A 24,638-nucleotide genomic window follows, 5' to 3' on the forward strand; every position below is an offset into this window, starting at 1 on the left:
CTTAAAATTATTTTTCTTGCCCAGAGTTCAATGGTAGCAGAGTTCTTGAGATGCTAAGAAACAGAAATGGTTCATTCAACCTTGCAGCTCCGTGGGTTCTTCAAGTAAAGAAGGAAAGGGCACCAAAGTGGCTCATCCCAAGTTGCCCCAGAGATAGAAGTCACTGGCAAAGAAGGGTCTGATGAGGGTCCAGTATTGGGGTAGGGGAACTGGTGAGGGGCAGGGGGCAGGGAGGTGCTTCCCTGGGGGAAGGTAAAGGATAACAGCCAGGACACCTTCCTCAGCTCATGCTCCACAGGCCTCCAGGCCATAGAACGAAGTGGAAGGGATGCTGTTGTCTTCTCGGCCTCTGTGGGAGCCCCTTCCCCACATGGCGGCAGGCAGGGACTTACATTTGCACATACCATCTTCTGTACTCACACCTCAGAGATATGCATTGACGGCATAGATTCAGACCCACAAACACCAGGCATGTCAGTGCTCTCTTCTCAGCGCGCGTGCGTGTACACACACACACACACACACACACACACACACACACACACGCCATGCGCACGCGCGCACATACCCTTCTCCCCGCCTCTTCTGCCTACGGTGGTCTCAGGGATGGCCACCTCCATAAATGAGGATGGGGTGAACAGATGGGTGGCTAAGCTTTGGGCTAATGATGTTGCCTTTCAACAGCAGGAAAGAAGCTGCTGGAAGTTATTCCTAGTGGGGCAGACTGGAATCAAAGGGAATGTAAAGAGCTAGCGGCATTTTGAGCACGGGCCTTCTCTCAGCCCTAGGGCAGAGCCATCCCTGGATGTGGGGAAGGGGCCTCTGCCTCTGCTCTCGTCCTCCCGAGGTGGGGGCGCACCCCTCCACACAGGAACTTGGGGAATGATCCTACACGGCATTCATCCCTCTCCCCTCTGAGACCACACTCTGGACCAGAAACTGGAATTCCCTACCCACAGCTGACCCTGCTTTGGGAGCCTGTAGTTCTCTCATTCTGGCTCCTTCTCTTTTTTTTTGTTTTTTTTTGTTAAATGTTTTATTTATTTCTGAGAGAGAGAGAGAGAGACAGCGTGAGCAGGGGAGGGTCTGAGAGAGAGGGAGATACAGAATCCAAAGACAGGCTCCAGTCTCTGAGCTAGTTGTCAGCACAGAGCCCGACGTGGGGCTCGACCCCACGAACTGTGAGATCATGACCTAAGCCGAAGTCAGACGCTTAACCAACTGAGCCACCCAGGCGCCCCTCTGGCTCCTTCTGACAGTGGACAGCTGGAGCATGCGTGTTATGTGCACACTTAGGCAAAGGGGTGACAAGGGGTAGTTATAGGGGAAGGACGGACACAACCCAGGCATGCAGCTGGGGTATCAACACACATGTGCTGGAAGTTCGTGGCAGCGTGCTGGATGTGGGGAGCCAGAGCTGCAAATGGAAGGGCAGGTGGTCCAGGAGCTGGGGCCAGGGAACATTCTCTCCAGGCTGCTGTGTTCTGAGAAGGAGTTGAAACTCTCAATTCCATTCCGGCCTTTCAGATCCCCCTTGCAGATCGTTGTGGGGCTATACTTGTCAAGGTACATCTTACTTAACAGTGTGTTAGCTTGGTTTGTCATTAATTGAGATCTCTGTACGTGAGCCTCCATTTGCCCTGCGGCCCCCTGCCTGCTGCCGCTGGGGTGGGGGGACTTGCTCACTGTGATCCTTCAGGGCTGGGGAGAGGACACTGGCGGCAGAGGTGCCTCTAGCTCCCAAGTGCATTCTGAGAGCAGGAGCACATAGGATACATAGGCTGGTGCTTGGCCCTGGGAGGGGGGCGGTGATCACGATTTTTTATGCTGCCCTTTGTCCAGGGGAGGAGCCTAGAGGCTGGAGACTGCCTACAGCCTGGTCCTGAAGGTGTGTGCCCAGCCAGCCTGGGGGAGGGCTCTTAATTATAGAGGTAGCTCCCAAAAGACACATCACTGGAAGGCGTGTGGGTGGGGATGGAATGTCAAAGGGAAAACAGTGAGACAAGAAAACAGAGATAGGATGGCTAGAAATAGCACAGGCCAGGGTGAGATACCAGGGGCTGGAGGTGGTGGTGGAGGGAGAGGTGGAAGAGAGTCGGGACCTCTCCAGGGGATGACTATGCTCAGGCAGGTACTCCCTTACTTACCCTAACCCCCTACCCCTCAACAAGTTACAATTCCAGAATTTCAGGGACTCAACAGGGTGGGCTCCAAGCATCAGGATTGTATTCTAGAGCTGTGTCTCCCTGGCTTTCTGAGCAACCCCTCCCCGTCCTGAGAGTTTGGGGGCAGGGGACGCAGCAGGGTGGGGGGAGCTTTGCCACCTGAGTCACCCTCTTGCTGTTCCTTGCCTGGGCGACTCCTGGAACAGGCTGACACAGCTGAGGCCCCACCCGCCTGCCTGCCGGCCCCTCCCTCTCCCAACGAGCCAGGAGAGATGCCTGCCCCGACAGGCGCCCTTCCCACGGAGAGACCACCCCTCCCCTGGCGCACGCGTGTGCAAGCCCGCGCGCGCGCGCACACACACACACACACACACACACACACACACACACACACACACACCCTGATGGCAGGAATTTCTGCCCTACCTGTAGAGAGTCCTTAAGAAGAGGAAGAAGAAACAATCAGAGCCTTCTTTATATGGGGAAACTGAAGCTAGAGCCAGGAGAGGAACTTCCCAAGTCACCCAGGCAAGGCATTTAGGACTCCAACCTGGTCTCCTGCCCACCAGCCCTCCAATTTAGGTCTCTTCCATCTCAACCAAGGTGGGGTGCAGTGTGTGTGTTGGGAGGAGATGAAGACCAATTTTGTGGGACGTCAGTTCAAAGTGGGACTTCAGGGGGGAAATGTGCGGATTCAAGAGCCAGGGCTGGGGGGTGGGGGCGGCGTGCTGTTAGTGGGGATTTGCTAATCCCAGGGGTCAAAATCTGTAACCTCTGCGCACTGCCGTGGAAACCTCCCAGCCAAGAGGGCACCACCCAGAGGCACAGCTGAGTACAGTACAGAAACCTTTCCCCCACCTCCCCAGTCTCCCTGCCCCAGACTCCAGCAGGGTGGGGACTGGGGCCAGGGCTTGGAGGCCCCTGACCCTGTACCATAATGCTGTCTTCCCCAAGCCCATGCTGCGGCCACCAGGGAATTTGAGGATTGAGATCCCTGAATATTTCATTAGCACTTCAGCCTCCCGTTGAAGACACAGCCAATGTACAGCGCATGGATAATTTATGGCCCCAGCAGGGAGCCTGGAAGTAAGTGGTGGGAGGGAGGGGCGGGGAGTGTGGGGGCGGGTGAGGCCTGAACTGCGCTGAAGGTGCAGGACAGAAGCCAGATCCATCAAAAGTGTGTGTGTGTGTATGTGTGTGGAGAGGGGGTGCTCCAAGGCCGGGACATTTCCATTTGTGAGGATACTAATGTAGTACAAAAACAAAATAAAACCAACCACCACCACCAACCAGGTCTGTTAAAATAATTGTGCTAAAGGTTAAAGTCATAGGGCAAGCATTTTCTGACTTCATTCCTACCCTGTGTCTCTGTAACTGTGAGCATAACCTCATTTGGAGATACCAAAAGCTTTCTTCTTCTTTTTTTTTTTTTTTTAAGATTTTATTTTTAAGCAATCTCTACCCCCAGAGTGGGGCTCAAACTTACAACCCTAAGATAGAGTCACGTGCTCTACTGACTGAGCCAGCCAGGTGCCCCTCGAAAGCTTTGAAAGGTATGTCCTTCATGGCCATGAAGACCCCTGCTCCCCACACCACCACGGCCAGGGAGAGAGACCAGATTCGCCACTAACACTGGCTGAAACTTCCTCCTTCCTAGCTTCCTCCAGGAAGGCTGCCAGGATTTGGCCAAGTGGTCAAGGGAAAAGAAGGCATCTCATGTGGCCACTCCTTACTTTGCCCCAGGAACATAATATCCCATTCTTCTAAAAGGAAGGATAAGGGGCTCCTGGGTGGCTCAGTTGGTTAAGCCTCTGACTCTTGATTTCGGTTCAGGTGATGATTTCCCGGGCCTGGTAGCAAACCCTGTGTTGGAGCCTGCTTCAGATTCTCTCTTTCGATCTCCCTCTGCCCCTCCCTTGCTAGCACACACACTCTCTCAAAAAATAAAAATATAAATAAGTATATAAATAAACAAAAGGAAAGATGAAAAAGGTGACCCAAAATGGAAAATGTCAAGTCCTCCTGGATTCTTCTTTGGGAGCGACATACCTTAGTGAGTTCTCCCCTGGACTCAGAGGATTAAGGGATGTGTGTGTGTGTGTGTGTGTGTGTGTGTGAGAGAGAGAGAGAGAGAGAGAGAGAGAGAGAGAGAGAGAGAGAGAAACAGCAGGTATGTTCTCCCCCTGACCTCAGTTTCCCCACCTGAGTCATGGGTGCAAGAGGTGCTCCCACCCCAAGGGCTGTTTAGGGGACAGGAGAGAGATGTTATCCCGGCACCCTGGCGCCAAGTGGGACCCAGGCAGGTGGTGATTACAGGTGATGCGTCCACAGGCCGGCCTGGGGTTTGCACTAGGGCTGGCTCTGGTGGGCAGCCTGGGGCCCCAACATACTTATCTCATCCCTGAGTCATCTTGGGGCCAGGCCAGCCTTCTAGCCTCCCTGGGCCTCAGTTTCCCCATCCATGAAGGTAGAGCCATCTGCCAGGGCTGTCCTTGGACAGGAGCTGCAAAACCCGGATGAAGACCCCAGAATAGGGAAGCTGCAGGGAGGTGGGGGTGCTCGGGACCTCTCCTGTCAGGTCGTACTGCTGGCACCAGTGCCTACTGGACACAGCCTTCTGACACAGGGAAGGGGTCACTCGCTGTCCCCAGGGGGACCCTACTTTCCCAGAGAAAGGGAAACACCAGGGCAAGACTTCAAGAACTGTTTCTCCAACCTAAGGGGGGAATTTTTTCCATGGGAATTTATTGGAATTTTGGAAGAGCCTGTGGGATTTTCCCCCTGCACTGGCCATCACTTCTCAGGATTCAAGAAGGTGCTGGTCTAAATGACCCCCCGCGAGTCTGTCCCCAGGCTCCCTAACTTGGACCCAATTCCAGGGGGCTGCCAATGGTGGGAGTGGGGGCAGGCTCAGGAATCCAGGGTTGCAGATGGGATGCAGGACCTGCCTGCCAGCTCTTCCTTTCCCCTTCCCCACCCCTCTCGGAACTCCTTGCCTCCCTCCTTGGAGGCTTTGTCTGCCTATCTGGCCCCAAAGCCAACACCTTTCTCTTTCTCTAGCAGCACTGATTTATTTTCCAATTTATGTTTATTTTTGAGAACGAGGGAGACAGACCACTAGGGGCAGAGAGAGAGGGAGACACGGAGTCAGAAGCAGGCTCCAGCCTCTGAGCTGTCAGCACAGAGCCCAACACGGGGCTCGAACTCACAAACCATGAGATTATGACCTGAGCCACCCAGACGCCCCAAGGGGAGAAAAGTTTCAAACCCAGCTCAGCCACCACTCAATTTGAGGAACCTTGGACAAAGGGCTTTGCATTCCTCAGCCTCACCTGTAGCAGAAGGAACTGGTGATCTATGTCACAAGACCATTTTGAGGGTCGTAAAGAACCTGCCAAGTGCCCAGCACGTGGTAGGTACTCAATACATCATAGTCGTGATGCTTGCCTTAGGATGGGATCTTTCTGGGTCTGGGCACCTCTGTGGCATCTGTCTGGCCCTGTGGTGTGAGGTCATCATCCCCAGTGCCTTTTTGGCCTTCCCTAACCTGCTACCTACCCATTATGCTACAGATGCTGTGACTGATGAGGTGCTGGGTGGGGTGTTGGGGGGGTGGGGTAAGGAAGGACCAGGTGAGACAGATGTGGCAGAGGCGAGGGCGTATACATTGGGTGGGGTTGGTAGACTGGGCTGGAGGGCCCACGCTGGGACTCGGTCTCACCGGTTTGGGGAGCTGGTCTGGCAATGGGGAGACGCTGGCATCAGGGAGAGGCGGGAGGGGCTGGTGGCTGCCTAGGAAAGGAGAGCTGAGTAAGGGACATGAGGCTGTGGGGCCTGGGCAATGGCCTTGATGGGGGGGAGCATCTAGGCAGGAGCTGGGGACACCCCCATCCCATAAGCACCTGTCTCCCCACCACACACTCAGAAGAGCCACTCGTAGATGCACACCTAGACACATGCAACACACTTTTTTTTTTAATGTTTTATTCATTTCTAGGAGAGAGAGAGACAGCGTGAGCAGGGGAGGGTCAGAGAGAGAGGGAGTTACAGACTGAAACAGACTCCAGGCTCTGAGCTGGCAGTCAGCACAGAGCCCGACGCGGGGCTCGAACCCACGAAATGCGAGATCATGACCCAAGCGAAAGTCGGATGCTCAACCGACTAAGCCACCCAGGCGCCCTGCAACACACTTCTTAAATGGCAACCCCTCAGGTCTCCCCTTCCCTCCTACCCAGCTCTACTTTCCTGTCTGATTTATCAAACCATAGAATCTATTTATTATAACACGTATTGCTTATTGCCCACTATTGTATGCCCAGCACCTACAGGGGGCTTAGCACATACTAGGTGCTCCATAAATTTGTGCTGAGGGGCGCCTGGGGGGCTCAGTCAGTTGAGCATCTGATTCTTGATTTCGGCTCAGGTCACGATCTCACGGTTTGTGGGATCGAGCCCCATGCTGGGGTCTGCGCAGACGGTATAGAGCCTGTTTGGAATTCTCTCTCCCTCTATCTGCCCCTACCCTACTTGTGCACGCGCTCTCACTCTCAAAATAAACAAACTTAAAATAAATAAATGTGTGCTGAGTGAGCGAACCCCTCTAGAAACACATTCATGAATGCACACACTCACGTGCAGACACACCCTCAGTCACCCCCCCAGGCTGCCACAGACATTCTCACACACGGGCATCCAGGCTCACACCCAGAGTCACACAGCCACGCAGCACACAAGACACAGACCTTCTGGCTCCGGCACACACACCCTTTCAGACGCACGCCCAGCTGTCCAGATTCCAGAGCTCCTACTCACAGCAGGCACGCTCTGGCGCATCCCAGCTCCCCACCTCCCAGAGCCAGCCCCAAGGGCAGCCCCTCCCCGAACCAGGGGGCGGGGCCTCGGGGAAGCTGACAGCACAGCAGCTAGAAAGGCGTGGGGAGGGGTGGGGAGGGGCAGGGCGCCCCCGACATCTGGGAGCTCTGAGGAGACGCTACCGCTGCTTTAGGCCCACCTACGTGGAGAAAAGGAGTGAGGTCACCGGTGCCCTCAGCCTTGACCCAGCCCTGCTCCAGACTGACTCTGGCCTTCCCGTCCTCGTCCCCACCAAAGACCCAGGGGAGGGGTTTGGGGTGAGGCAGAGAGTCCTCCTGGGCACAGAGATGGGCAGAACAGGTCCCCTGGCCCGTCTGTGGGGAAGGCGGGGGGGGGGGGGGGGGGGGGGGGGGGGGGGGGGGGGGTGTGGGCAGTGAGAACTGGGCCTTCCCAGCATAGGCTCCGCCCTCCAGCAGGAAGAGCCGCCTCCTATAGCACGCTGCCCCCTGGGAGGCCTGAAACCTAGGAGTCGGGTGGAACTATTACCTGCCTGCCCCGGGCCCAGGGTCCCTCTCCCGGGAGGCCCTTTCTGCCCCCATCTTCCCACTGTGGAACATGGGGGGACACTGGTGAGTGACAGAGCTGAACAGTAGCCGCCTGGCATCATCCTTACCTTCCCAGCTCTGGACTCTCTGCCCCCTGGAGCTGATGCAAGATTGGGCGAGGGGATCTTGTCCCACTACCACCACTAGGTCTCATGTTATCAAACTGTATCCTGTAGGGGCCCTCTGGCTGCTCAGGTGGAGCCCCAACCTATGCTGAGGAATGGGAGAATGGGCAGACAGCAGGGCAGGGCACGCTTGCTCAGACCCTAGAGAACCTGGGTCAGTAAATGCCTGAAAGTAAAAACAGGAAGTAAATGTCCTTAGCCCCCTCCCCATGCTCCCCACACCCCCGAAGGGGAAGTAATGCTGGACTAGGAAAATACAGCACATCCCATGTTAGAAATGGGAAACCATTTTCCAGGGACCAGGAAAGGAACTGCATGCTCACGCCCCCTGGCGGCAGATCTGCAGTTGCACTGCTCTCACATCTGCCCAGGGTCCACTGAAGCCAAAACTGTGCCCCCTCGCCCACCACGTATTTACAGATGTGGGGAGATGGACGCAAAGGGAGGGAAGGAAGGACCTGCACCCTCAACCCAGGGGAGACTGGACCCCAGGTGCTGCAATTCATTCAACAAGAAACATTTATTGAGCACCCACTGCCAGTGTGCCAGGAACCGCTGGACTCCTGGTCCAGTGCTCTTCACAACACTGGCTGCCCCTCTGCTGTCTCTGAAATTCAGGCTGAGACCCCTACTTGGAGGAGCAGGAACCTTCTCCTTCAGGAGACTGTCTGGGTGAGGAGAGCACGGGGGAGGAGGTTGGGCCATCAGCAGCTGTAGCACCACCAACTTGGGGTCCAGAGACCCAGAGAGGAGACAGGAGGAACCTGGGGCACAGTGCTCACAGGTGGGATCGGATGGGGCCTGGTCAGCTATGTCCATTTTGCATTTTTAATAAATAGTTCTTGCTGCTGCGCAGGCCGGTGAGGGCGGTACCACTGCGCCTAGGTGTCCCCAGTGCTGCGTGGTACAAGGGTGGCTCTCTTCTCATGCCAGTTCAGGCTCCAGCTCTGAAAAGGAAAGGAGGGAGCATCAGTGAGTCCCCCGCCCACTCCCAAAGAGCATCTGGGGGCAGGGGGGCAGGCAGGAGGAAGGCTCCGTAGGACAGGTCTTGGCTGGTCCTGGCTCTGAGAAGGATGCCATCCCCTCACACACAAGGTGGGACAGGGTGGGTTAACAAGCTAGAAGACCCCAGAGGAGGGGTCCTGGCACTCCACCTGCCTCTGCAGCCCAGTACGTGGATCCTTCTGTGGCCAACCTCCATCCCAGCTCCCACCCCCGCCCTCCACCCGGGCTTGAGTCACTGACCAGCTTCTGCCTCATCACCCTTGGCGTCCGGCTCCTGCCACCAGTCAGCATAGATCCCCTCCTCGTAGTCCCCCTCTCCCTCGAACTCGGCATCGGATGGGGGGTCCTTGGGCTCCACAGGCAGCACTGTCTCTTCCAGCTCCATCTACAGCAGCCCCAGGGGAGGGAAAGACACAAGGTCACAGCAGGCAAAAACCCAGACCTGCTTCTTTCCTGGCCGAGGGGCTCCCCCATCCCATCCCAGTCCCCAAAGCTCCTCCTTCCCCAGTCTCGAGATCCCACACAGGCCTCATCTGAGGGTTTCTCCCACAAGGTCCCGTTCCCAAACTGCTGCTCCCTGCGCCAATGCACGGGGCTTCCCAGGCAGAGATTCAATGTCAGCATAAGCACTGCTCTCTCCAACGCCATCCTTTTAAGAATAAATTCCACAGTGGATGCTGCTAGTCCATGCATGCTGTCAGCTCATGCAATTTCTTGGCCAGAAACACAGTTACCCCCATCCCCCACGCTGTGCCTGGATCGCTCTCACTGACTCGCCAACGCCAGGCATCAGCTCCAGGATTTGGCCCTGGCCCTGGCCCTGGCTGGATCTGGAGCCCTCCTCTGGTGCCCAGTGCTGACCTCTCCCGAGCACTGTTTGTGCCTCCCCAACTAGACTGTGAGCTGCTTGAGAAGGGGACCATGCCTTTCATCAACTTACCCAAGCTCCACATACTGTCAGGCAAACAGCAGGCCACAGATAACAGTAATCAAAATGGCTACCATTCACTAAGCACCTGCTCTGGGCCAGCTCTGTAGAAAATGCTTTCCATACTTGATCTCATTTCATGGTCACCGCAATGCTATGACACGGGCATTACCCTCCCCGTTAGAGATGCAGGCACTGAAGTTCAAGAGCTACCTAAGACCTGCCTGGAGGCTGCCCAGCTGGCAAGTGGAGGGGCCAAGTCCAGAGATCACTAAAGCCTGGGTGCAAACAGTGTAGCCCCTCCCCCCATGCATCAAGAGCAGGGACATGGGTGAGTGAACAAAGGCGGGGGATGAATAAATAAATAAGTCCTGAGCAGCAACACCTCACAGAAATTCAGACTCCCGAACCCTCATTCAGGATCAGGGTATCACACTTCAGTCCTTCCTTCCTGGCACCTGCATTCATTCATTCACTGGGTCATTCAAACTCAGTTTCCCAATGCCAGCTCTGTGGCAGGCACTGTGGAAAAGCTGGGAATAACCTGGTCCCCATCCCAGAGCACGAGCCTCTGAGAGACTGGCTGGAGAAGGGGGCCGGAGGAAGGGAAACGGATCAGGGCTGCAAATAACTCCAGGTGCAGGGAGGCACAGAGGGTCAGAGTCGGTATTGCAAGCCCAGAAAGCAGAGCCAGGACATGCAGGGAGGACTTCCTGGAGGAACTCCCATTTGAGCTGGGCTGGGGAGCTATTTGGCAATATTGAGACACGTGAGAAGGAGAAAATGAGAACATGGAGTGGGGAGCGAAGCGCAGGTATAGGTAAGGGACAGCTGACTGCCAGGAGGTAGGGTTGAGCTTTGGCACATAGGTCCGCTAGGAAAAGATCAAGGGTCCCCTCCCTCCCATGGCCCAGCCTTGAGAGCAGGTGGCCACTTACCTCGTCATCTGACTGCAGGTACATATGTGCGAACTCCAGCAGCTCCCGGAGCTCCGCCGTCTGATTGTGGTAGAGCATGGCCTCCTGAGAGGAAGGGGGAAGAGTGAGGTAAGCCAGAGCCTGCTGCCAGATGGTGGAGGAGCCGAGTTGCTAAGATCTGGGTCCTCCCACCCTTCTTCAGATCAAGGAGCAGGGAACAGGTATCAGCTCACATGCTGACTGAAAAGTCACAGCTGCTTGGAGTGGTTAAGGAGGATTCTGAAGGCTCTGATAGAAAGAGTTCCTTAATCGATGAGCAATGCCTGCCACCAGTAAGGAAATCGAGGGTGCCCCTGGGGGTTTCCTTAGCTGGTCCAAGGTAGGGGGTCCCTGGGAAGGAGGGCAAAGGCCAGCACTGAGAGTGGGGAGGGTGGGAGGGGAGCAGGTGGGAACGGATGGGCGTTCCTGCACCTCCCACAGCCTGGGTGTTGTGCCGTCACGGTAGGCAGTACCACTCCCTTTCTGTAGGTGAGGCAACGTATTCACAACCCATCAGTAATGTTCCAGGCCCGTTCGGCTGGTGGGGCTGGCTCTGAACCCAGGACTCCAACCACAGCCCCATAGTCTTTCTTTTCACTTCCCACCCTGCCTTCCAAAGAAGCCAGCATTTTTTTTTTTTTAAACCATGTGTCCCGAGAGTGTCTCTGAAGGCAGTGCCCACCTCGCGGGGCTGGAAGTCCTCCTCTTCCAGGCCCCAGCGAGCCCGGTGGAAGCGGTAATACACCAGGTTCTGCTGCATGACACTGTCGTCAGGGTCGAAGAGCATGTAGCTGGCGGCGCTGCGGGCAGCCTGGCGCACATCATTCACTGCGGGCAGGACAGGAGTGAGGGGTAGCCCTGGCACTTCCCCGCCTTCAGGAACAAGCCCATCCCAGAGCTTTCCCCTCTCCCAATTCAGTCCAGTGCTCCTGGCTCCCCAGCTGCACCCCCCCAAATATCTTTTGGCCATATCGCCCCACCCAAATAATAATGCAAGCTAGAATGTACTGGGCAATTACGATGTGCCAGGCCCGTGTAACTCATTTCAGCCTCACCATTATTATCATTCCCATTATATAGACAAGAAACCTGAGGCACAGAGACGTTAGGTAAACTGATCAAGCCCACCCAGCCGGAGGATAATGGCACTTGGGAATGAGAGCCAAGCAGCCTTGCCCTTCAATCTCTTCACCAACTGGACCCATGAAGGGTCTCCTGGGCCCTTGGTCCTTAGCGCCTCCACTCCAACTCCAGCCTCCATCTGAATCTTGGCATCTTTGCATTGTAGGAACTCTGGAGATGGACCATCCCAGCCCCAGTCGATGCCAGACTCTCCCCCAGATGAGGAAAGTCATAAATCCTGGTGCTGCTTGTCACTGGCCATGTGACCAATGGCCCCTTGAGCTCTCTGAGCCTCAGTTTCCTCATCTGAAAAATGGGTCCAGTAATGTCAGCCACAGGGAATCAGTGAAAGCATCAAGTGAGATAAACAGATGTGGGAGGGCTTTGTAAACTGTCAAGTGCAGTGCTGTTGTTGGCTCCCCATTTACCCAAGAGGTCCCTGAATTCTCCTAAGGTTGTTCCTTGCTCCTTCCCACCCTCTCACCTGTCTGCCACCCCCCGGCCTTCCCTCCTGTTACATACGAGGGACAGCTCCCCACGTCCCCATAACACTTCCGTCCCCATACCACTCCCGTGGTGGCGCTTTCTCCCTGCACCCCCTCCCAAGCCCACCAGGACGCTCACACTTGTAGTAGGCAAACTGCAGGTAATGATACATGGTGGCCACAAACTTCTCCACGAAATAGCCGCCCACGTTGGGGGTCAAGTTGGCCTCACAGTCCACCTTGCACTGCAGGGACTCTGCAAAGAGATCTAGGGGGTGGGAGGCAGCGGTGAGGAGCTGGTGCCTGGCCAGCAATGCCATCACAGGAGGTAATACTGGTAAAGACTCTGCCCAGGATACTAAGGGCGACTACTGTGGCCTGGGCTGTCTTGTCACCCCCACAGCTCAACCCCCACCCCCAAAGCAGAGGGAGGTGGGGCATCCTGAGGCAGATGAGGTTTGGAGGTGGGATTGAAGCCCAGATAGAAAAGCTCAGGATAGTTCTTTCTGGCCCCGCTGAGGTGCCCGGTGGTTAGGGATCCACACACCACCTTGGCACCTCTGCACTTGCACTGCCCTCTGCCTGAGGTCTGTGAAACCAGCGTCCCCCAGCCCCTTTAGGGATGTCACCACCTCCCTGCACCAATGCCCAGCACCTTGGACACTCAGGACTGTAGCCTGTCTTTTTCACTGACTGAAGGCTCCCAGGGCAGGGATAACAGCTTACTTCTGTCCACCTCCCGAGAACTTCCTGGGTGCTCTATACACGTGTATGGGATGAACACTTATGAGTTAAGAGGAATTAGGAGTTATGGGAAGCAGGGCTCTGTGGGTGAGAGGGATGCCCACAGGGGCCTGTAGGGGGAGGGGAATACCTGCTATGGCTGGGTAGAAGTCCTTGAAGTCCACTTGCTCGTGGGCCCCCTCGCAGCCAGCCAGACACCGGGCAAAGACGGCCAGGTACTCGGCCAGGGCCCGCTCCATGTCCTCCGTGCTGCCGCGGAAATCCCCGCTGTTGTAGAGCTTCACAGCCCTGAGGAACACGGCCTGCAGGGGCGCGTCGTAGGGGTCAGGGAAACTCCCAACACCTCCCCTCCAGTACCAACCCTGCGGTGGGGTGGTCAGCGTCAGGGCCAGCCCTAGCCCTCCACCCCACCTCGTAGGGCTGCGCCTCCAAGTCGGTGAGGGGCTCCTCGCCGGCATCTAGCATCCCCCGGTAGTAGCTCAGATACTTGGCGGTTAGCTCGTGCTTCGGGTTCCTTTGGAGGAAAGTGTAGGCCGCGGCCGCCGCCTTCTCCAGCCGGTTAGCCTGTGGGACAGGGACAGAGAGGGTCGGAAGGGCCAGGGACCGCAGCCCTGCGTGCGCAGGAGGGCTTGGCTGTCCTTGGTTGTGCGATCATGCTGCTCCGCGACCGGACGGAAGCCGACGCCGGCTCCGAACCACGCGCGCCGGGCGCGCCCAGGGGACGAGACGGGGCGGGGGCGCCGGGGGCAAGGGGCACCGGGCCTAGGAAGCGAGGCGGGTCGGGGGCTCCAGGACTGGGGGCGCGGCCGGGCTGACGGAGGGAGACGCGGGGGGTGGGTAGGATCCGGGACTCAGGGTGCCGGGGTGGGATTGGTGGGTCGCGGCGGGGCAGGGGGGTTCTGGGACTGGGGGCGCCGGGGTGGGGCTGGGGGGTCGCGGTGGGACGGGGCGGGGCGCCGGCGAGGGGCCCACCTTGAACAGCGCGTAGTGCAGGTACTGGTAGGGCAGGCGGCTCTGGAAGTCGCGCAGCAGCTGCCGCGGCGGGTAGGGCACCTGGAAGGCGGGCAGCGTCCGCTTGCAGCGCCGCAGGCAGGCGGCGCGTTCCAGGACGTGGCCGAAGAGCCACAGCTCGCGGGCCCACTCGTCGCCGCGGCCGCCGTCGGGGCCGGGCTCGGGCCCCGGGGGCGAGGCGGCGGGCGGCGCGGAGCCGCTGCAGTTGGCGTGGCAGAAGGCCTCGCTGTCCCGCAGCAGCCGGTGCAGCCGCAGCGCCGCCTCGAGGTAGCGCGCGCTCTCGCGCCAGCTCTCGCCCTCGTACTGCTCGAGCGCGTGCCCGTAGGCCGCGGCCAGGGGCATCAGGTCCTCGGGCGGGAAGCCCCGGAAGCTGTACTTCTCGTACTGCCCCGCGGCGCTGCCCAGCAGCAGCCACAGCAGCCCCCACGCCGCCCGCCCCATGGCCGCGCCGCGCCGGCCGGCTGCCCCGGGCTGAGCAGGCGTCCAGGCCCCGCGGGCGGGCGGGGGCGCCGAGGGGGCCGGGAGGGGGCGCCCGCTGGGTCTTAGCGCCGGGCAGCGGCGTCAGGAGGGCGGAGTCGAGGTCTGGGTCTGCTCCCCCGAGGGGCAGAGGGCCCCCTAGTACCGACTCCACTACGTTGGCGACCTCCTGCCCTTGGGGGTCTTCCCCTTGACAGACTGTAAGTGGGTGGAGGAACGCTTCGCGCAGAGATGGGGGCCCGCAAAGCTCCTCCCCACACAAAGACAGTCCCCCACTTTAAGATCAAGACATTGAGGGAACGCCGCCTCCACCAATCTGTCCAAACCTTGGCATCTAGTTTTCTTTCCATTACAGAGTCCCTTCTGCTCCTTCTCCGCCCCTAGCCCTGAAGAAGTCGCTCCTAGTGTCCCCTCCCCCCCCCCGCCACTGTCCGTGACGCGAAGGCGCACTCCTGGCTTCACCCTGCACACATCACTCTCGCTGCCGCCCACCCATGTCCATCCCCGCGCGGGATCGTCGTGACTGTCTAGCTTTTGCGGGACCACGCAGCTCGATCCTGGAGAGGCCATCCTTGAGACAGTGGGGATGCAGGGCGGGGAGAGTACCCAACACCCCCTCAGATTCTGGGGCCTCACCAGCCACCTGAGAGGCCTAGATTTGGGGGTGCCAGCGAAAGAAACAGGGATGCCTCAGCCCGGCTTTAGGACCCGGGAGCTCCGGAAAAAAAAGACACTGAACTTTTCTTTTTTCTCTTTTAATGGGAGTCAGCTCCGACTTCTCTGCTTTCCCGAACCTCCCTCCCAGGCCAGGGCCCCAGGACGCTGAGTCCCGGGAGATAGGGAGGGGGGGATCTGGAGTCCTTTGTGGTGCATTCCTGGACTCCAACACTCAGCCTCACCCCCTCCTCCTATTCCACCCTCCGTCCCCCGCCCCGCCAGCTCGGTCTCCCCTGCCCCCATTCCACGTGGACCAGCCAGGGCGGGGGTGGGGACCGAGGACAGGAAGGGGGGGAGCCAGCTCCGGGAGGAGGGGGAAAGGAGGTTGTCGGCGGCTACTCCCTCTCTCGCCCTCACTGTCGGCGGTCCCAGCTCCAGGCACGATGTTCCCCGCGGCGCCCAGCAGCCGCTCCTTCCTCCGGCTCCCCCTGCTGCAGTTGCTGCTGCTGCTGCTGGTGCAGGCAGTGGGGAGGGGGCTGGGCCGTGCTAGCCCGGCCGGGGGCCCCCTGGAAGATGTAGTCATCGAAAGGTACCACATCCCCAGGACCTGTCCCCGGGAAGTGCAGATGGGGGATTTTGTTCGCTACCACTACAACGGCACTTTCGAGGATGGCAAGAAGTTTGACTCGAGGTAATGGGTTGGGTGCCCCCAGACTCGCCACTCCCCTCGGGGCCAGGCTGTCTTCATCCTGGGGATCCTTAATTGCCCTTTAGGCTGTGTCTGCATCTCCTACTTACTCCATGATCTTCTAAACCCTAACACAACACCCCGAGGATGGCGGCTCCCAGACCTTCCCAAAGACAGCTCTGCCTTCAATTTCAAACCCTCACCTCTTAACCCCAGTTTCTTTCACAACAAACTCCCCACATTCCCCAAAGTGTCTGATGATCACGGTGAAATGCTCTCTTTACTTACCAGTGTTTTATTTAAAGACATGGCAGGGAGGAGGTTCTGGTGTCCAGGGTTGGGGGGGAAGGGCATGGTCCCTGCTCCCTGTGAATCCTCCAGTGGTCTCAGCCTGGGACCCCCTCCCTTTCCACCCAGGCTGAATCCCTTCTGGTTCCAGCCCCAGGTTTCAGTGCCTTTGTAACCAGAGAAGAGTCAATAGAACTTTTTTAGAGGCGGTGGGGGTTATGAGCAACTAGCATGTTAAAGAAGGGTGATCATTATAGACAGCAGGATGGATCTAGGAGTGTAGGGCATAGCTCCGTGTAGGACAGATGGGGACCCTATCTGTCTACGTGTCACATGGTTGGGCATTGACCCCCTGGGCTCCACTGAGGGTTCTCATACCTCCCTTTCTGGGTCTCCCTGCACCCCCCACCTCCCTCCATCTTCGCTCTATCAGACCAGGGCAGCCGCCCATCTTGCCAGGCTTGGGGTTTGAGGGATGGGCTTCTGATCTGATCGGGCCTTTTAGTCTGGGCAGGGCTACACGTCAGCCTCAGTTAAACCTCAGGTCCCAGTCACACACCACATCCTAAGAAGTCAGTCCCTCTTAGACCCTTTCCCAAAGCACACAACTCAGCCCACAGGGAAATTAGTGGCCATGGCTTTGGAAGGCAGGCAGTTGTATTAAGAACATGAACTCCAGAGTCCAAGACCCTGGGTTCAAATCCAGCCAAAGACCATGGAGAAGGGATTATGTGTCTTTAAGCGTCATGTCCCTTATCTGAAAAAATGGAGATTAAAAACAATCTGAAAAATTAAGTCCTCCCTTCCTAAGGCTGATAATAGGGCTCAAGCAAGATGATGAATGAAAGAACTTCGCATAGTGCTTGAAAATACCAAAGCAAGTTCAGGGAACATTAGCCTTGGCTCTGGGGAGGACTGGGTGCCCTTATCATGTTTAACTGGTAGGAGCTTTGTGTAGTGCTTGGGCCCTCACAAGAGCACTGTGAAGGAAGCAGCTCAGTGGGCAAAATTAGGTATGCACGGTGGCCAGGAGCACCGCCCAAGTCAGGGAGGGGTTGGAAGCAGAGGATGACTTCCTTGGTGGGATTCTAGAACCCTGGCTGGCCCCTGTTCATGCAGTGCTGAGCTTGGAAAACTTTTCCAACCCCATAACCCCTTTGATGAAAATAAAAATCTCTCAGGGCACCTGGCTGGCTCAGTCAAAAGAACACGCATCTCTTGATCTTGGAGTCATGAGTTCGAGCCCCATGTTGGAGGTAGAGATTACTAAAATATAAATGAAATAAACCTAAAAAAATAATTTAGGGGTGCCTGGGTCGGTTAAACGTCACTTCGGCTCAGGTCATAATCTCACGGTTCGGTTCTTTTTTTTCATGCTTATTTATTTATTTATTTATTTTTGAGAGAGAGAGAGAGAGAGAGCGCGTGCACGTGTGAGAGCGAGAGTGAGAGAACGAGGGGGGGCGGGGGGGGAGGCGCAGAGAGAGAAGGAGACAGGATTTGAAGCAGACTCTGTGCTGAGAGCCCGTCGTTGGGCTCAAACGAACCATGAGATCATGACCTGAGCCAAAGTCAGAGGCTTAACCAATTGAGCCACCCAGGTGCCCCTCATGGTTCAGTTCTTGGAGAGCCCACTTCGGATCCTCTGTCTCCCTCTCTGCCCCTTCTCCCCTCCCTCACATGTTCATGTTCTCTCAAAAATAAACAATTACAAATATAAAAAATAAAATAATTGAAAAAAATTTTAGGGGCTCCTGGGTGGATCAGTTCGTTGAGCATCCGACATTGGCTCAGGTCATGATCTCATGGTTCTTGAGTTCGAGCCCCGCATTGGGCTCTGTGCTGACAGCTCAGAGCCTGGAACCTACTTCGGATTCTTTGTCTCCCCCTCTCTCTCTGCCCTTCCCCCACTTGTGCGCACTCTCTCAAAAATAAATAAAGAGTAAAAAACATTTTTTAAATAAAAATCTCCCATCCTCCCTAGCTTCTGAAAACTTAAAACTGTGACTAAAAGCAAATAAAAGCCCAGGGTGCCTGGGTGGCTCAATTAGTTGAGGATCTGACTCTTGATTTGGGCTCAGGTCATGATGCCAGTGTGGGATCAAACCCCATATCAGGTTCTGCACTGAGTATGGAGCCTGCTTGAGAAGCTCTCTCTCTCAAATAAAAGCCAATAAAAGTCAAGAGATACACACTTCCAATTATAAAATAAATAAGCCATAGGGATATGATGTATAGACAACAGTATTGTATTAACTTTGTACAGTGACAGATGTTAATTAGACTTATTATGCTGATGGTGTATGTAAATGTCAACTCACTACGTTGTACACCTGAAACTAAAATAATCTTGTATGTCAATTATACTGCAACAAAAAATAATAACTAAAAGTAAAATAAAATAAAAACAAAAGCCATGGCAATTTTAGAATAGGCCTTTTCAGAATTGGAAACCAGCCCCTACCCTCTGCCAGCTGTGCTTCCCCTTCTTTTCCCGGGATGGTGAAGTGACACGAACACGGAGTTCAGCAGACCACAGACTCGCTGTGTGACCTTGGGCAAGTCATTTAGTTTCTTGTCTCAATTTTTGTCATAAGAAAAGTGAAACCAGGGGCGTCTGGGTGGCTCAGTTGGTTAAGCGTCCGACTTCAGCTCAGGTCAAGACTTGCCTGTCAGCCGGGAGCCCACTTCTGATCCTGTCTCCCTCTCTCTGCCCTCCCCCACACGTGCTCTGTCTCAGAAATAAACATAACATTTTTTTTTTTTTTCAGAAAAAGGAAAACAATAATGCCCATTTCCCAGGGGAAAGAATTAAGCAGGTGATTGTAAAAGGCGAGCGTTTATCTGGCACACCGTAAATCCACAATAAATGTTCCGCTTCCCATTTGCACCCCTTTGCTGTCAGCAGAGAGTGGAGGTCCCGGGCCTGCAGGGACGTCCCCGGCCCCCACAAATAAAAGCTCCTGGCCTCCTGGGGGGCCCCTCCTGTGTGACAGCCCATCCTATTAAGGTGGGAGTCATGGCTGACATAGGAGGGATGCTTGAAGAGGAGACAGGAGCACCTGTGTATAGGGAGGGGGATTGAGTGTGTGTGTGTGTGTGTGTGTGTGTGTGTGTGTGTGCATGCACACGTGCACCTGTGCATGTATGCGACCGTGACCAGAGGCCACCGTCTCCCATCTGTTTCCGCTCTCCCCCAGCTATGACCGAAGCACCTTAGTGGCCATCGTGGTGGGCGTGGGGCGCCTCATCACCGGCATGGACCGAGGCCTCATGGGCATGTGTGTCAACGAGCGGCGACGCCTCATTGTGCCTCCCCACCTGGGCTATGGCAGCATCGGTGTGGGTGAGAAGGGTTGGGGCACAGGCATGGGGACCGAGGAGACCAGGAATCAGAATCAAGGACCCCAAGGCCAGAAAACTGAAGCTCAGAGAGGGAGAGTGACTTGCCCAAGGTCACACTGCATGTGCAGTGCGAATAGTGGCAGGTCTGGGAGTGGGATTTCAGTCTCCTGTCCCTGGAGTTGGGGGACAGGGAATGACAGGGCCCTGGGTGGAATCAAAGCTTGACTAGGGAGAGGGGGCACTGGGAGTGGTGGAGGAGGGGCCAAGCAGGACGTTCACGTGTCCATTCCACCTACCACCTTTGAGACCACGTGAGGGCTGGAGGGAGTTCTGGGCCCCCAGGGACTGTGGCATGGTGAGGGGTCTGGGAGAGCTGCACCGAACATGACTGTGGCTGCTGGGCCCTCACAGCGGGGCTCATTCCTCCGGATGCCACCCTGTACTTCGATGTGGTCCTGCTGGATGTGTGGAACAAGGCAGACACTGTGCAGGTGAGCACCCTGCTGCAGCCAGCGCACTGTCCCCGCACGGTCCAGGACAGTGACTTTGTCCGCTACCACTACAACGGCACGCTGCTGGATGGCACCGCCTTTGACACCAGGTGAGGGCTGGAGGGAGTCCTGGGGGGCTGGGGACTGTGACATGATGTGGAGTGTGTCCGAGTCCCACCGGCCTCTCCCACCTCCCACAGCATCACTTCTACCTCATTCTCCGCAGCTACAGTAGGGGTGGCACTTATGACACCTACATTGGCTCCGGCTGGCTGATCAAGGGCATGGATCAGGGGCTGCTGGGCATGTGTCCTGGAGAGAGAAGGAAGATCATCATCCCTCCATTCCTGGCCTATGGCGAGAAAGGCTACGGTGAGGACAGACAGGGACTTGGGGATTCCTCAGAGGAGGGCTGCCACATACAGTTGTTCAGGTTGTGTGCTGCACAAGGGCACTCAGCCAAGGAGGCAATGAAATCTAGCTCTTGGTGATGACCTCACTAAGAAGGGGTGCTTTATTCTGATTCACACAATCATTTAGGATGGGCTGGTGGTGGCCCTGGGGAAAATCCAGCTCACACCTTACAGGAGGAGCAAGAAACAGGGCTGCTGAGGGCAGGCAGGGGTCTCTGGAGAGCAGAACTGGCACCTTTTTGCAGGGTGCCCACATGGGCCTTCCTGAGTCAAGAAGGAGCCCTGGTTGTACCACTCGTATGGTTCAAGTCTATCCCTTCCCCAGGGACTGTGATCCCCCCACAGGCCTCCCTGGTCTTCCACGTGCTACTGGTTGATGTCCACAATCCGAAGGACACCATCCAGCTGGAGACGCTGGAGCTTCCCCCTGGCTGCCTTCGGAGAGCTGTGGCTGGAGACTTCATGCGTTACCACTACAACGGCTCACTGATGGACGGCACCCTCTTTGATTCCAGGTGTGTGTTTGGGGGGGGGGATCTGGAGGAGGAAGTTGGGGCCTGGGAGGAAGGCACAAGAAGCTGAGGCAGGGTCTGGGGTCACCCCGGCCCACAGCTGGAAGGGCAGGGGCTCCTTTGACCCCCCCCAGCCCGCCCTCCCTGCTTTGTCTTGCAGCTACTCCCGCAACCACACCTACAACACCTACGTGGGGCGGGGTTACATCATCCCCGGGATGGACCAGGGGCTGCAGGGTGCCTGCATGGGGGAGCACCGGAGGATCACCATCCCCCCCCACCTCGCCTATGGGGAGAACGGGACCGGTAGGCATGTCCCTGTGCTCTGTGCTCAAAGTCACCGCCTCAGCAGCCCCACAGACCCCCTCCCGACCTCCCCACCGAGGGCCATTCAGCCGCCGCTCTGCCCCTCTCACCACGAAACCCATCACCCACCCACCTCTGGCCACGCGGACTCCATCACTTTCTCCAGGGGCTGCCCCCACTTCTCCCTTCCATACTGGAGAAGGGCAACCGACTCCTGAGTTGGGGAGGCGGAGGTGGCTATGGAAGGACAGAAACAGCGTAGCCTTAGGAAGCAAAGAAACCTGGACCTGAGACCCAGCTTTGCTGGAAGCCTCAGCGTCCTCACCTGTAAAATGGGACTAATGACATTGGCCGCCAGGGTACATTACTGGGAGGTTGCAAGATGGTGTGTGTGGAGGGCTTGCTAACCGGCATGGCCCTCCCCTCCGCTGCCCCTCTCCCCAACAAGAGGTACTGAAGAAGAATTGACCCTGGGGACAAACAGCCCAGCCCAGCCTCATTTGAAAACACAGGGCAGGGGAGGTCTAGGGGCCTCCGTGGAGGCCTGAGCAGTCCCTCCTGGATTCTGAGCCGATCCACTCCCCGTTCTGGCCCCAGGAGACAAGATCCCTGGCTCCGCGGTGCTGATTTTTGACGTCCACGTCGTTGACTTCCACAACCCTGAGGATCCTGTGGAAATCAAGATACTGTCCCCGCCCCCGGAGACCTGCAACGAGACCGCCAAGTCTGGGGACTACGTTCGCTACCACTACAACTGCTCCCTGCTGGATGGCACCAAGCTCTTCTCCTCGTGGGTCCGGGGCAGGGCCAGGGCTGGGCAGGTGGGTGGGCCCAGGCGCGGGGGAGTCCTCCCGCGAGCACCTCCACATGTGCTTCCTTCCTAAGTTCCCGTCCAGCGAGCAAGGGGTGGGGCACGAGGAGCTGACACTTTACCGGCGGGACAGGGAGGGCAAAGCTGGCAGTCGAGGGGGCTGCTGGCTCTGTCTGTGGAGGGGACACCAAAGCAGGGAGAGGGGAGCCCTCCAGGCCACCCTTCAGGATGAGGACGACGTCGTGGGTCTCGCGCTCTGCTGCATGGGGCGGGCACCAGAAGTGACTGGGAACCTGGGCGGGCTGGGCCACGCTGGGGTGTGAACTGGCACGGGGACGAGGATGGGTGCTGAACCGGGACTCTGCTCTCCCCCCAGCCACGACTACGGGGACCCCCAGGAGGCCACTCTGGGGGCCAACAAGGTGATCGAAGGCCTGGACACGGGCCTGCAGGGCATGTGTGTGGGGGAGAGGCGGCAGCTCGTGGTGCCCCCGCACCTGGCACACGGAGAGAGCGGAGGTGAGGGGCACACTGGTCCTTTGCCCCCCGCCCGCCTCGGGCCTGCGCAGACGGTGGGAGGAGTGAGGGAAGCCTTCCCAGTGGTTCTGGAAACACCCCATGTGCCCAGTAGGGGAGACTGAGGCGTGTGGGCTGCGGGGCACACTGGGCTCAGACCCTGACCTGACGGGGCCGCTTCCCTTCTGTCCTCCGTCCCTCCAGCCCGGGGTGTCCCTGGGAGCGCAGTGCTGCTGTTTGAGGTGGAGCTGGTATCTCGGGAGGAGGGGCTGCCCACAGGGTACCTGTTTGTGTGGCACGAGGACCCTCCCGCCAACCTGTTTGAAGGCCTGGACCTCAACAAGGATGGCGAGGTGCCCCCGGAGGAGGTGGGTGAGCTCACTCCCAATAACCATTTCCATGCGGTCACCCCAGCAGAAGCCACCACTCTGCGTGGTGGCATCCAACAAACAGTATACATCTGTTGTCCTGTCTGTGCCTGCTTCTGCCCCTGCGCTGGGTCGCTCGCTGTGCCTTCTTCGTGCAACCCTGCCCACCTCGCCCCTCCCACCATGCTGCTGACCTCCACACCCACTCAGGAGGCTCTTCTCTCTGTGCCTCCCTGTGCCCCAGGGCCCTTCCCAAGGCCACCCACTCAGGCGAGACCCTCACTCCCCTCTCCCCTTGCTCTCTTGGCTCCTAGTTCTCCACCTTCATCAAGGCCCAAGTCAGTGAGGGCAAAGGACGCCTCATGCCTGGGCAGGACCCGGAGAAAACCATCGCAGACATGTTCCAGAACCAGGACCGTAACCAGGATGGCAAGATCACCGTCGAGGAGCTTAAACTGAAGTCGGACGAAGACCAGGAGCGCGTCCATGAGGAGCTCTGAAGGGCAGGCGCCTGGGCCCAGATGCAAAGGCCCACTTCTCGAGGGGGTGGGGGGACAGTGGGCGGTGGCGCTGACCTTCCCAGTCACCCTCCCCTGTGCCGGCATGTGCTCTAGGAGCATCTGAAAAGCGGTCAGAGATGACTCTGGTCTTGCCACCAGCCCGAGTACAATCCACAGCACAGACCTCTATTCAGTTTTTCCCTTCCCAGCCCACAGCCCTCCCTTACACGTTTTTGGAGTCACAAAGCCAGTCGGTGATTGGTGGAGTCTAGGGGTGGGATGGGGCCACTGCCGGCCCCTGGCCCATGACCCCCTCCGCGTCACCAGACGGTGAACATGGCCGGCCGAGCCCATCATTTCTTTATTTCCCCAATCTTCCCTTTTATCCGTACTTTTCTTTGCCATCCCCAGGCATCCCCTCCAGCCCCCATTCCTGTGTCAAAGCGGCTCCCAGGAGCATGAACCAGGACTCACCAGGCCCTCAGCCTTCCTCTCAGCTCTGGCTGGCTTCCAGGGAGGGCAGCCCCCCGACCTGCCCCATCCCCCGTCACCTGTCCCCCCACACCTATCCCATCCCCCCTCGCTACATCCAGTAGTGGCCGAAGGCCCCTGGGGTGCCGCAGTCAGGTCTGGGCTTGGCATGGCCTTTCATCCCTGAAGAGGGCTGCCTTCTCTAAGGGGCAGAGAACAGGAAGGATACAAAGGATCCTGGGATGGGTCTCAGGGCTGGGAAATCCTTGTTTCAGGATGGAGTTAAACTCAGAAGAGGGGCTCGTGTGGGGTGGGCAGCGCTCTGCACACTCAGGGCTAAATTGGTGTCAGATCCCTTTCTCTCCTTTGTGCCAAATAAAAGACTAAACCAAACACCTCAGGCTGTGCTGTCATTGTGCATATGGCGGGGAGGCCCTTAGACCCAAAGACTGGGGAAGAAAGGGGAACAAAGCAGGTGGTCTCTCCGCACCTCATCAGTTCAAGACCCCGTGTGCCTAGGTCTCAGCCCCCTGCCTCCTGAGGCCTAACCAGGGCCCTGCGCAAGGAAAGGGAGCCCCAGCCTGCCGGAACCATCCCAGCTGACCGGAAAGTGGCGGTCTCTGACCTTAAACACGATGTATGGAACTCGGGTTATATCACACTGCACAGGGCACAATCCTCTCCTCCATGCAAACTGGTCCCAGTACCAGGCTAACCCTGCATCTCCGTGCTCCTGGCGGCCAGCCTTTACCACCTGCCAGATCTGCCCTCCTGTCTGAGGAAAGGTGACAGAGTTCCAGTCTCCAGTGTGTTGAGGGAGGGGCTGCTCAGCTGGCG

The 24,638-nt window shown here is 57.4% G+C and overlaps 2 protein-coding genes across 2 annotated transcripts; one reads left to right on the forward strand and one right to left on the reverse strand.

The window, feature by feature from the left end:
• Positions 1 to 8,208: 8,208 nt before the first annotated feature.
• P3H4 (prolyl 3-hydroxylase family member 4 (inactive)) lies at positions 8,209 to 14,596 on the reverse strand. The gene is made up of 8 exons (XM_039256717.1): positions 13,920 to 14,596; positions 13,359 to 13,511; positions 13,078 to 13,249; positions 12,343 to 12,471; positions 11,279 to 11,424; positions 10,579 to 10,662; positions 8,953 to 9,097; positions 8,209 to 8,654 (listed from the first exon to the last, which is right to left on the reverse strand). Exons 1-8 carry the CDS (start codon positions 14,397 to 14,399, stop codon positions 8,632 to 8,634), a joined length of 1,332 nt encoding a protein of 443 aa, XP_039112648.1. The 5' UTR covers positions 14,400 to 14,596; the 3' UTR covers positions 8,209 to 8,631.
• An 882-nt stretch (positions 14,597 to 15,478) lies between these two features.
• Positions 15,479 to 24,189, forward strand: FKBP10 (FKBP prolyl isomerase 10). The gene is made up of 10 exons (XM_039256715.1): positions 15,479 to 15,783; positions 19,269 to 19,414; positions 19,825 to 20,014; positions 20,131 to 20,276; positions 20,643 to 20,832; positions 20,990 to 21,135; positions 21,733 to 21,925; positions 22,323 to 22,465; positions 22,667 to 22,830; positions 23,145 to 24,189. The coding sequence occupies exons 1-10, from the start codon at positions 15,536 to 15,538 to the stop codon at positions 23,328 to 23,330; spliced, it is 1,752 nt and encodes a 583-aa protein (XP_039112646.1). The 5' UTR covers positions 15,479 to 15,535; the 3' UTR covers positions 23,331 to 24,189.
• The last annotated feature ends 449 nt before the right edge of the window (positions 24,190 to 24,638 follow it).

The sequence above is a fragment of the Hyaena hyaena genome, unplaced genomic scaffold (assembly GCF_003009895.1).
Source record: "Hyaena hyaena isolate Hyena2069 unplaced genomic scaffold, ASM300989v1 scaffold_589, whole genome shotgun sequence".
NCBI lineage: Eukaryota > Metazoa > Chordata > Mammalia > Carnivora > Hyaenidae > Hyaena > Hyaena hyaena.